The sequence below is a fragment of the Sus scrofa genome, chromosome 1 (assembly GCF_000003025.6).
Source record: "Sus scrofa isolate TJ Tabasco breed Duroc chromosome 1, Sscrofa11.1, whole genome shotgun sequence".
In the NCBI taxonomy this organism is placed as follows: domain Eukaryota; kingdom Metazoa; phylum Chordata; class Mammalia; order Artiodactyla; family Suidae; genus Sus; species Sus scrofa.
Genome location: NC_010443.5, coordinates 166226767 through 166238862, shown reverse-complemented (window position 1 = coordinate 166238862; position 12096 = coordinate 166226767). Strand labels below are relative to the sequence as shown.

The 12096-nt window shown below is 49.9% G+C and overlaps 1 protein-coding gene across 2 annotated transcripts in view; it reads left to right on the top strand.

The window, feature by feature from the left end:
- Nucleotides 1–12096, top strand: part of ITGA11 (integrin subunit alpha 11) — a 124446-nt gene that overhangs the window by 72184 nt on the left and 40166 nt on the right. For both annotated transcript variants that reach the window (XM_021100519.1, XM_021100522.1), the window contains exons 8-10: nucleotides 4879–5023; nucleotides 5425–5590; nucleotides 6875–6945. In XM_021100519.1, the coding sequence (XP_020956178.1) occupies nucleotides 4879–5023; nucleotides 5425–5590; nucleotides 6875–6945 (382 nt within the window). The remainder of the gene's footprint in view (nucleotides 1–4878; nucleotides 5024–5424; nucleotides 5591–6874; nucleotides 6946–12096) is intronic.

Sequence of the window (12096 nt, the reverse complement as noted above, 5' to 3'; positions counted from 1 at the left end):
CAGTTCTGTCTTATGTTCTCTCATGTGGTTGAAGTCCAGTGTCAACTGGAGCCGTTGTCATCTGAAGGTTCGACTGGACTGGACATCCAGATTGTCACACTCACATGGCCGGCAGTGGATGCGGGCTGTTAGCTGGGAGCTCAGCTGATGCTGGCAATCTGAGCACGCACACATGGCCGTGTGGCTTGGCTTGCTAACTGTATGGCAGGTGGACTTTGAGAGGAAGAATCCTAAGAGCAAGTTTTCTAAGAGACCCACGCAGGAACTCTGAGACTGCTTGTGACCTAGCTGCAGAGGCCCCAGAATATAAATTCTGCCACTGACTCTTGATTGAACAGGTCACTGAAGCCACCCCAGGCTCAAGGGGAAGAGAATTTAACTTTCCTCCGTTGGTGGAGGAATGTCAAAGTCGCATTACAGAAGAGCATTTGGGGGTTGGAGAATATTTCTGCAGCCAACTTTGGGACATACATTCTACTACAGAGACGCAGTAAAAAGTATGTGAGTTGGGAGTTCCCGCTGTGGCATAGTGGGTTAAGAATCTGACTGCAGCAGCTCGGGTTGCTGGCAGAGGCTAGAGTTTGACCTCTGGCCCCACTCAGTGGTTTAAAGGATCTGGCATTGCTGTACCTGTGACTTGGATTCAATCCCTGGCCCAGGAACATCCATATGCCGGGGGTGCAGCCATTTAAAAAAAAAAAAAAAAGTGTGTGTGTTGTATGAGACAAGAATCTTCTTGAGGGGTGTTTGTCCTCAGTGGAATGTGAAGAACATAGTTAAACATGCTGAGATTATAGACTAATGAGGCTGGTTCCCTCAACATCCCACCAAAACTTAGTTAACAATAATGAACACTATCTCTAGGCTTCCAGACAGTGAGTTACGCGCTTATTCCTATGCCTCTGCCATCACTCAGAACACTGTGCTCATCCCCACTGAAATCAGAGAATGATTTTCAAGGCAGTTTCCCAAGATCTTTCCAGCTGTGGCTTACACTCCTAAGATGACCATGTCCAAGGCATTTAGATGTTAAATGTATATATTTTACACCTACAGATGTGAGCTCTGCTGTGTTCACTGAGACCACAGTCCCATAACGTTATAATCCCACCTCACATGGGGCTAGTCAATGTGTTTAACAGAATTAAATGTGTGAGAGGTATTTAGTAGTAACATGACTTCATCTAGTCAAAAGATTTTTTTCCAACTTCACAACTATTTATGATTAAGTTACTGCTCCACCAGCGTATTTCTGTTCGCTGATAAGACTGGCTCAAGCTTTTTTCCTAAAAGAGCATCTTTCTGTGTAAAGACAGCTCTTACTCACCCTCACGAGAAATGGGTCCTTTTGCAGTTTCATCGCCATGATGGTGAGCCCCTGAGACCCCCCAAGCAGACCCCTGAGTAACAGCTGGGGAACAGAGGAAGCCCACGCCCACTGAGCTATCAGTGTGAAGCCAACTGACTCCACAGGCACAGAGCCACAGTTTCTGTCTCATTTCACAGCCCATCTCCCCCAGGCCAAGTATAAGTGTGTGACTTACCTTGTAGTTTGAACCGCTGTGACTCATGAGCACTGCTGAGGTATGCAATCTGCATGTTAAGTGAACTGTGAAACTGAACTTCCCGGCCTGCCAAATCTGGGCCCCAAATTACAATTTTTTTTTTTTTTTTTTGGCTTTTTAGAGCTGTACCCGCAGCACATGGAAGTTCCCAGGCTAGGGGTTGAATCGGAGCTACAGCTGCCAGCCTATGCCACAGCCACAGCAACTCGGGATCCAAGCAGAGTCTGCAACATACACCCCAGCTCACGGCAATGCTGGATCCCTGACCCACTGAGCAAAGCCAGGGATCGAACTCGCATCTTCAGGGATACTAGTTGGATTCGTTTCCTCTGCTCTTCAAGGGGAACTCCCAGCCAGTGCCTTTTAAGGTAAAAGGTTTTCCCTCCTTACTCGGCTATTCATAAGGCATGTTTTTCTGTACACCTACTAAAATGCAAAGATCCAGGCCATGGATTGAGGGGTTGTAAGGATGGTAACCCATGCCCACTGGCTTATAGAGGAGCTCTGGTAAACATCAGCCCAACTCACTGAGGATGAGAGAGGGAGGGGCCAGGGAGGACTGCCAAGATGGGGGGTATTTGGCCTGTCCTGGGAAGATCCCAGGATTCTAGTAGGGAGAGGTGGAGAGAAGACATACCACCAAAGACATTCTGCCCTGATAACGGTGGAGGAGAGGGAAATGGAGGAATGTTTATGTTCAAAGCCATGCTGTAACCATGGTGCACACTGGGGGGTAGTGAGCCCTGCAGCCACAAAGATTGTGAGAGTGATAACATTGTGCCTAAGACGGGTATGAGTGGCCCCTGAAAGCTCTTGAGGGCAAGAATGTTATGAGATGCTCAGTGTGGGTGAATCTGGCAGCCAAGTGTGGCTCTGGGGGGAGGGGTCAGGACAGTGATTCCACCTTCGTTCATGTGACACTTCTTATTGAGCACCTGCTATGTGCTTCACATTGTTTTAGGCACTAGGGATAGAGATCAGATAAATGCCCTGCCCCTGTGAAGCTGACATTCTAGAGGGTGAGGCAGACAATTTAAAAAAAACCAAAAACTGGAGTTCCCATCATGGCGCAGCGGAAACGAGTCTGACTAGTAACCGTGAGGTTTCGGGTTCGATCCCTGGCCTTGCTCAATGGGTTGAGGATCCCGGTGTTGCCGTGAATTGTGGTGTAGGTGGCAGACATGGCTTGGATCCTGCATTGCTGTGGCTGTGGTGTAGGCTGGCAGCTGTAGCTCCGATTCAACCCCTAGCCTGGGAACCTCCATATGCCGCGGGTGCAGCCCTAAAAGGACAAAAGACAAAAACAAAACAAAACAACACCAACCCACACAAATAGTATAACATGCTAGAGGGCGATACAAGCTACAGGGGTGGGAGTGGGGGGTAGAACCCGGGAAAATGAGTCAGGCAGGTTTGAGAGGGCAGGTATTTAATCAGCATTTGCAGTGTAGTCAGGGAAGGCTTCCGTTTGTTTGAGTGGAGACTCGAAGGAGGTGAGGAAGCTGGTCATGTATGTGCCTGGCGGGAGAGGTTCCTGGAAAGGGGGCAGCTCGGACAAAGGCCTTAAGATAGGAGCATGCCTGGTGGTCCCAGGATCAGCAGGAGGAGGGCGCAGAGGGATCACCAAGGGTCTGCGGGCATTATCAGGACCTGGGATAAATGGGAGCCAGGGCAGCTTTTGAGCAGAAAGGAGATGCAATATGACCTGCTTTTTCCACCAGGTCACAGGCTGGCTTCCAGGTACATGGGACCTGTCCTGAGTATAAAGCTCTTGCTGCCCTCTAGGAATTCATAGTGTGATTTACAAAGCAACAAATCCAAGTCTTTTACATAATACAAATTCACTGTTTTAAATCTGATGATTCATGCCAATATTTACACTCTTACAAATTCTTACAGATATTCGCACCAGTCTACTCTATGGAAATATGATCCTGAAATTTTCTTTGGCTCCATATGTAATAAAGCCTGTTTTCCGCTTGCCATACTTTTTTTTTCTCATGGAGTTTTACTCCTGGACCTGGTCCTCCAGTGAGGTTGTGGAAGCACCTAGACTCTCCTTTGAGGGACTAGCAGCATTCTTCCTCCACTGGATTAGGCTTAAGTCCAAAATATTCTCTATTAGGTTGAGTGTGCCTCTGCCCCCCTTCAGTCCACACCTCATACTAAAATTAGAGGCGTTTCTTAAGCCAGCATATCCAGAATATCATAGAATAGCTAAGAGAATGGCAGATGGTCTGTTTCTCTTAACTGGTGGTTTAAAGATGCTCTGACCTAAATTATTCCAAGGTTTGTGAATTCTTCAACTTTTAAATCATGCTCATCATCTTGCCGTGTAAAAGATACCTCTGGTAACCAAAGCCTTGGGGCTCCGAGATGGGATTTAACCTGACATTGTGATGCTTAAATTTGTGGGTCAGACCCATGAGGATTCGCTGTAGGGTCTAAGGGTAGCATTCACTTTCAGGTCCTTATTGGAAAATTCAGAACCTTACAGTCTGAAGGAGAGTTGGCCACACAGGCATCAAGAGCCAGCGGTGGCTCAGAAGCCAGTTTTTCCCACTTCATAGGTTGCCAGCTGCAGGAGTCTCTCCACAGCATGCAAGCCCTCTGGCCCCTGGCTAGAGTGCCCAGCAGGCAGGCCAAGCACCTGCTCCAGCCACCGAAAACAAAATAAAAAGCGAGAAGAGGCACGTTTGTCATCGAATTTGATATTTAATAGTCCCCCAAATAAAATCAAAGTAGTTCTTCTGGGAAAAATCTGAACTTTGTCAGGCTTCATCACACACGTTTTGTGGCTTGGTGTTTTTTAAGTGTTGGTTTGCTCTGGCACATCAGCTTTTCAGAACCTAGGGAAGTGGTTCTCAACTCTGAGGTCCATTGGAACTTGTGGAAAGTACCAGGGCCCAGGCCACGCTCCAGAGATTCTGATTTCATGAGTCCAGGAGAAGCCTGGGTATTTTTTTTTTTTTAACTCTCCAGGTGATTCTAATATGTGGCTGGGTTTTCGAACCATGAAATTAGAGCCTCTAAAGGTCTCCACCTGACCCTGAACTCCCCTCCCAGACACACCCCTTCCCCTCTGCTTGCCCAAAACAGCTTAGTCAGGACTCTAGAGGGGCTTTTTAAAGACAAGCAGGCTTAAGACCCATTTGAGCAGCTGGCGAAAGAGTAGTCTGGGCTTCTCCATTCAGCTTCTTCTGAGATTCAAGGTCCCAACACCTGCTGGGTTGCCTGGAGGCTTGGCCCTGGCTTCGGAGACTGCCCGGTTCCCGCCTCCCTCTGTGACCCTCCCCCTGTGCTCTGGTTCCAGCTCAGAGGCTTTCCAGAAGGGCGGAAGGAAAGGGGCCAAGAAGGTGATGATTGTCATTACGGATGGGGAGTCCCACGACAGCCCGGACCTGGAGAAAGTGATCCAGCAAAGTGAGAAGGACAACGTGACCAGATATGCTGTGGCCGTGAGTCCCATCCCACCCCTCTTGCCCCTACCCATCTTCTAGAGGCTTTGCCATCAACCCCCTGGGGACTCAGGGGGAGGGGCGTTTTCTGGGCAGTGAACTAGCTATCCAGGCCCTCAAATGGGGCTCTCCTTGCTACACTGTCTCCTAAAAAGCAGTTGAGAATCTTCTTTCTATATTGCCCAGGTTTATCCACAACAGTTGTGGGTATTTTTTTTTTCCCTCTGTTGCCAGGGAGGTTCTGAACCCTCAGAAAACTAGGGAAAAACCCCAAGCCTCCCAACACTGAGAACCCCAACTTAGGATGTGGGCTCCAGCCCACCCAGGGTCCAGGGTCATGGGTGTGTGCGGAGGTCTGTGCTATGTCCTGCTTTGTTGCCCCTGCCCCTGTTTTCTGGCAGGTCCTGGGCTACTACAACCGCAGGGGAATCAACCCAGAAGCTTTTCTAAATGAAATCAAGTACATCGCCAGTGACCCGGATGACAAGCACTTTTTCAATGTCACAGACGAGGCAGCCCTGAAGGACATTGTCGATGCCCTGGGGGACAGGATCTTCAGCTTGGAAGGTGAGCGATGCTTCACCGAGAGGGGTCCAAACTCCAGGGCTCAACGCGGCAAGTGAAGCCCCCAGAGCGAAATGCAGCCCCATGGGATGGGATGGTTTTCCCAGTAGTCCTCCCTCAGTGATAAACGCCAACACCTGAGTGGTCCTGTGCTGGCCCTGAGGCTATGCACTTTCCAAACAGCCTTTTACCCTGCAGGAAACTGCAGCTCAGAGGGACTAAAGGACTTGCCAGAGCTCCCACAGCTTGGGAAGGAATTGGGGTTTGAAGGAGGGTTACCAGATTTAGTAACTATAAAATACCCTTTTCGTGGCAAACATACTAAAAATCCATTTGTTGTTTATCTGAAATTTGAATTTAACTGAGTGTCTGTATTTTATCTGGCAACCCTAGTTGAGCCCGGGGGAGCCCCTCTCCACAACTGAAATGCTCACTCTGTGTCCCACTGCCTCCCCCACCATGGAGAGAGCTTTTTGCAGGGTTCCCGCAAACGGCTTCTCTCCTTATGCTTCAGACTCCAGAGGTGATTTGCACAGACCTCATTTGCACCTTATATTGCCATAGAGGGGCCCTTGCCATGTATGGGACGATTGCCAAAAGAGATAGAGGCCAGCATCCCATCCCAGAGCCCGAGCAGTCAGCTCTGCATTGGAAATGACGAGCTGCAGACACAGGAAAAGAAAAAAAAAACCTTCATAAATGATGATAAAGGAATACAAAGTGTGAACCTGAGTTTGACACTCACCCTGGAATTAAATAAATCAGCGCATTTATTCTTGAAACAGTGGCCTTGCGTGACGAGAACATTGGCTCCTCTGACATGCTGCAGGGAGGGGCTTTCAGCACACATGGGATTCCTTGCACAAATCTGTGGTGGTGACAGGTCTCCCTCCAAAGGGTCGATCGATATTTGGGGACCATCCAGAGGCATCTGGAACCAAATCTGGTGACTAGTAGGAATGCACAAAGTGGGAAATTCCATTTCTTGCCAAAAATGTAGACTGTTTCTTTCCATGCACTTTTCTGGATCTTTCCCCCATTTTGACAGTCTTACAGTCAGCGTGCCCTGTGTCCTAAGCCTTTTTCAGAAGGGAAAAGGGCTACTAATAATAAACCTACATGGCCACCAGGAAGGTGCCTGCTGCTGGGGCAGATGAGCTCAGACTCCCCGGGGCCCCTCTCACCTGCTAAGGGTGCTTCATGCCACAGGCACTGGGGATTGAGCTGCAGGTCTGTCTGGGCTAAGAAATCAGGTGCAGCGCTGACAACTTTCTATCCCTGCTTCAGGCACGAATAAGAACGAAACCTCCTTCGGGCTGGAGATGTCTCAAACGGGCTTTTCCTCTCACGTGGTGGAGGTAAGGACGGGTCTAGAGCTGCCCTCCCACCCACACACCCTTCCCAGCTCTCCAGGTTGTTAGCCCGCTGTTCCTGGGTTGTCTTTCTTGGGGTCTCTCTGCCTCGCATGTTCTTTAGCTGGAAGAGGGAAATCAAGGTCATCAAACTTATGATAAGCTGTCTCAAGCCCTCCCTCCACCTAGGACCAAGGGTCCCTTTCAGTCCACAGAGCCTTGTGCAAAAACTAGGCCAAACCACTTGCCTGGGCTCTACTAGTGCCCTGCATGCCTGAGGTAGCCTGTGTGTATAGGCACGGCCCTGCATCAGTGTTGGCAGGGTCTCCAGATGGACCAGATGTGCTCCGGCAGGCGGCCCACATGCGGATTTGGTGTCACATTGCAGAGGTCCCAGGCGGTCATGAGCTGTCACACACATCATGTTGTGTCTGGGGCACATGCTTTCCCTGGTTCTGGTTCTCAAGATGAGGCTGCACCCTCAAGGGACTGCCAGCGGGCCAGAGGCGTCCATACCTGTGAGCTCACTTAGTAAGCAGCTGGGGAGTATAGCCCTGCCTGAAGCACCACACAGGCATCGCCTGTGTGGTCGATAGCAGTACGTGCCCCTATGGGCATGCTTTGGACAGACAGGTGTCCTCTAAGTTGGCATCCATGGCTCCATGGGATTAGACTTATGCCCACCAATTTGCCAGAAAGGCCGGACAGTCCATCCCATGTATGTATCACTTTCATTAACCCACTGAATTCTCCCAACTTCTTTGTGAGGTGGACGGGGCAGGATTCCTTGTTCCCAGTTTCCAGGTAAAGAAGCCGCGTCCCAGGAAGGTTGAGTGACCTTCTAAAGTGACATAAGTGAGAGAAATATTATTCTTACACTCTCCACCCCCAACACAGGCAGCTGGCTCCATGAGAGCGGACGAATCTAAGGGGTTCTGAGTCAGATCCCATATCGGAGGGGCGGGGGACAGATGCATAGCACACAGCAGGCAGATGGACAGAAACTCCACTCACGCTCAGCGTTTCCTGAGCTACATCTGGACTCTCTCATGCCCGCTTGAATATGGCAAGATATAAATATAACTGCCCTATATTGATTGCAGTCATGTAATATGTACAGAGCATTCTAAATTTTTCCAGGAAATTCCTAAATTCCTCTTTCATGCTCAGAAACAGTCCTGCAAAGTCAGCAGGTGCTAACAGTTGTCCCATTTTAAGTGGTCACATCTTTTCAGTGGCTTTTCTGTGCTGATCCCTGTGCTGGACCCCCAGAGGTGCAGAGGTGAGAGCTCGGCCCTCAAGGAGTTCTCAGTTTGACAGTAAGGGACCGGGTACCAGGAGGGCTGAGAGCATCCATTTGCACAAGTCAGATGGCAGGTCCTATGCTCTGGCTGGACTAGCCCTAGTCTTCTGACTCTGGGGTCAGGGCTGATTAGAAAATGCAACAAGGAAATTTGATTTCATTAAATCCAATAGGCATTTGTCAAATGCAACTAAGGTAACAAAGGGAAGTGGAAATTATTCTTGCCAAACAGGAGTCAGCTTGCAAACAAGGCACAACAGCAGTCCTGAGCTTGGAGAGTAGGATGACAGAAACTGTAGACTTCTCCTGGACACAGTGTACAACTTCAGGAGGCCCCCCAGTCCCAATCCATGGAGCCCCTGTGGAGAGCCCCTACTCAATAGAACCACTATGAAATGCTTCCCATCTAATGCTAATCAAGGCAGCATGTCATTGGGGGCTTACAGAAGGAAAAGCCCAGGCTAGGGGAGGTGGGTGTCAGGGAAGGACCTGGGGAGGCTGGCACTTGGGCAGGTCTTGGAGGACAAGGACTTCAGCAGCTATGGGTTGCATCAAGCAGAAGAGAGGAAGCATAAGACTGGGGGAAGTCTGAGCACAGATGAGGCACCAGTCCTGATGTCAGGGACCATGAGAGAGGGTAGATATCCCTTGGCTCCATCTTCAATCCCGTGGTCATTTTTTGAGCATCTCCCTGAGTGCCAGGCCCTGTGTGAGGCACTAGGCATAAATAAGTAGGTAGAGGTGAAGGTGACATTTCGGCTGACAGTAGCTCAAGATCCTAGTTAGGGAGAAAGACTCTTAAATGGTAAGTTCAGTCTCCTGCTTCTGTTACTGTGATCTGTGGGTGCCCAGGAATCGGGGAACCTAAAGAGAAGGGAGATTAAGACAAGCTTCGGTGATTTGGGGACATTTAGCTGAACTCTGACGAAGGCCCAAGCAGCTGAGTGTGTCAAGCAACATGAATCCTTGCGGGATCAATGGGTCAACCAGTACCCTTAGCTTGTTGTTGAGGTCAAGGTCACATGCCGCCCAGTGCAGCTTCTTCCACATGCTCAACTCTCTTTTCCCCTAATCAGAGAGACCCAGGATTAGGTGGTGCCTCTCCCCACCCTGTAGCTACAGTCCCCAGTTCTTCTCTCACCCCATGTCTTGTTTTCAGGTGACAGGCATCTGAAAGTTTTTATCTGATAGGACTTTGAGGGCGATAATGATTACATTTGACTCTGAGACTCTTTAATAAAACTTAAAAAAAAAATTTTTTTAATAAATAAAATCCTTCCAAATCCAGAAGAATGGTGCAATGATGGTGGGCCATCTGGCTCTAGGACTGGCCATTGGGTTGCTATTTTAGAGCACAGAAGTCTTTCAGTGCCAGGCCACTGATGCTATCATAACTGGCCACAGCCGTCCTGTCCCTGGGTCACTCAGACCTCTCTGGGGATAGGGGGCCGGAGAGCCCAGACTTTCAACTTTACTCAGAACAGATCCTGAGCCCAAGTGAGTCCATCTCCTGGGGGAGCCCCAGGATCTGTATCCTCTGGCAATGCTCCACAGACAGCCTCAGACAGCTATTTCCTGCCAGTGTACTGAAAGAGTCTTCAGCTGCCCTGGGCCTGCTGAGCTATGTCAGAGGAAAGATCCTTAGTCCCCTGGGGAAGGACCCAGTAGAATGGTCACAGATGGCAGAGGAAAGGCCCAGGGTCTGATCGCCTGGTCTGCTGCCATCCTCCCTAACAAGGAAACCAGCCTTCAAGTTAGGAAGGGTAACAGCCATAAGAGGAAGGAAGGACCAGAGCCCAAGACATTGCCCAGCCCCCAAAAGAGCCAAAGCCCCAGGCCCCAGGCTTTACATCCCAGGCTGATGGCCAAAGGTCAGAGGAGCCCCAGGAAACTCTAGTCCTGATTTGCAAAAAAAGAGAAAGGGGATATTCTGGACACTACTATCAGGAAGACCAGCTATGGATCCCTGACCAAATTTTAAAATGAATCTGTAAGCCAATGGTTCCATTAGCATTCGGAAATGAAGGCAAAGGCCTCTAAGAGCTGGAGTGGCTTCTATTAGTGCTGGCTACCTGCTGAGGTGATGAACTCCCTGTCAAGCTGGGTAACCAAGAAAAAGCTGCATGAATCTGCCAGAAAGCTTGCAGAAGGGATCTATACCTCTTACGGGTCTATAACCCCCATGGGCCACAAGGGGAAGGTGTGGAGGGAGGAAGAAGACCATTAATAATTGATGCCCTGGTGATGGATGGAGCTGCAGGAGTGCCCCCCTCCATGATGGACTCTTCTACACAGCACTCCATAAATCTCCCTAACACCAAATATTTACAGAAGGAAGCAGTTTTACTAGGGTTGATCTCATCTACGCGAGCGGCTTGGCCACTCACCCAAGATGGGAACAGATCGTTTTTCCTTTAAATGACACAGGAGGAGTTCTGATTGTGGTGCAGCGGAAATGAATCCAACTAGGAACCATGAAGTTGCGGGTTTGATCCCTGGCCTCTCTCAGTGGGTTAAGGATCTGGTGTTGTCATGAGCTGTGGTGTATGTTGCAGACGCAGCTCGGATCCAGTGTTGCTGTGGCTCTGGCATAGGCCAGTGGCTACGGCTCCAATTAGACCCCTAGCCTGGGAACCTCCATATGCTACAGGTGTGGCACTCAAAAGACAAAAGACAAAAAAATAAATAAACGACACATGATGGTCCAGCAGGAACTGCCCTCAGTTAGATTTGAAACAGGCCATGGGAGCAAGGACCATTACACCTCCCAGGCAACAGCCCCAGCCTGTACACTTTACACCAGCCCTCATGGGTTTGCAGATGGGATCGCTAAGGTGACTGGCTATTGTGCAAGGTTCTTAGCCGTTGAAGCCTTAAAGTTGTCATCTTTCCTAAGAGTTTTGTACTTGAACTAGTTTTGCATATCTGATTCAGTCAAAAATAAAAGAAACTCATCCATAATGGTGAAATGAGGGGGTGATGCCTGAAGGCTGTAAACCCCTTCTGGGCCCCCTTAGCCCTAAGCGTGGACTCTTGCCCCACCAGCTCTCAGGCAGCCAGTCGGGGCTCTAAGGTCCCCACCCCATGAGGCCAAAACATGGTAGTTGCCATGCTGTTCTGGACTGTTTGTCAGTTGATTCCTGGTGGCAAGAATCACTTCTGGGGCGTTACCTGGTGGTGTAATGGTCAGGACTCAGTGCTTTCACACCTTGCCTGGGGATTCAGTCCCTGGTCTGGAAACTGAGATCCCACATCAAGCTGCTGCATGGCCTGGCCAAAAAAAAGAATCACTTCTGGTTCATCGAGGTCTTCTTAAGCCCAGTCCCATGTCCTCAGGCTGTGCCCTGGTGCCCAGCAGCCCACTCCTGGGCCTTGTTCCAGAACCTGTGAACAGAAATAACCAACCCTCAGGTCTGGAAAGAGCTGTCGAGTGCAGTGTACCCCTTGTCCCCACGCCCCCTCCTCAACAGCCCAGCCACCGGCTTCCAGCACCAGGAGCATTCAGGGGCCTCTTTCCTGTTTCTGGGTCTTTCCTGCCCAACCCCATCTAAACCTCCAGGCACTCATCCCTGCCTGAGGCTCCACTTCGGCTTGTTGAGAACATGACTTCTACTGAGAGAATCTGAGCAACTAGTTAAAGCATAATCCACCCTCTTAATGATGCGTTTGCCTTAAAAGGGGCTCTTGGAAAGAGTCCTGCCCTCTCTAAGGTCACTCTGGTGATGGACAGACAGGTGAGGGAGCCATGGGGGATGCTGGGGGAGGAGGCCAAGGCTCAGTGCCCTCTAGGCGGTCTCCGTGTGCACAGGACCACCAGGGGCCATCTCCACAGCCCTGTGCACAGCCCTCCAGGG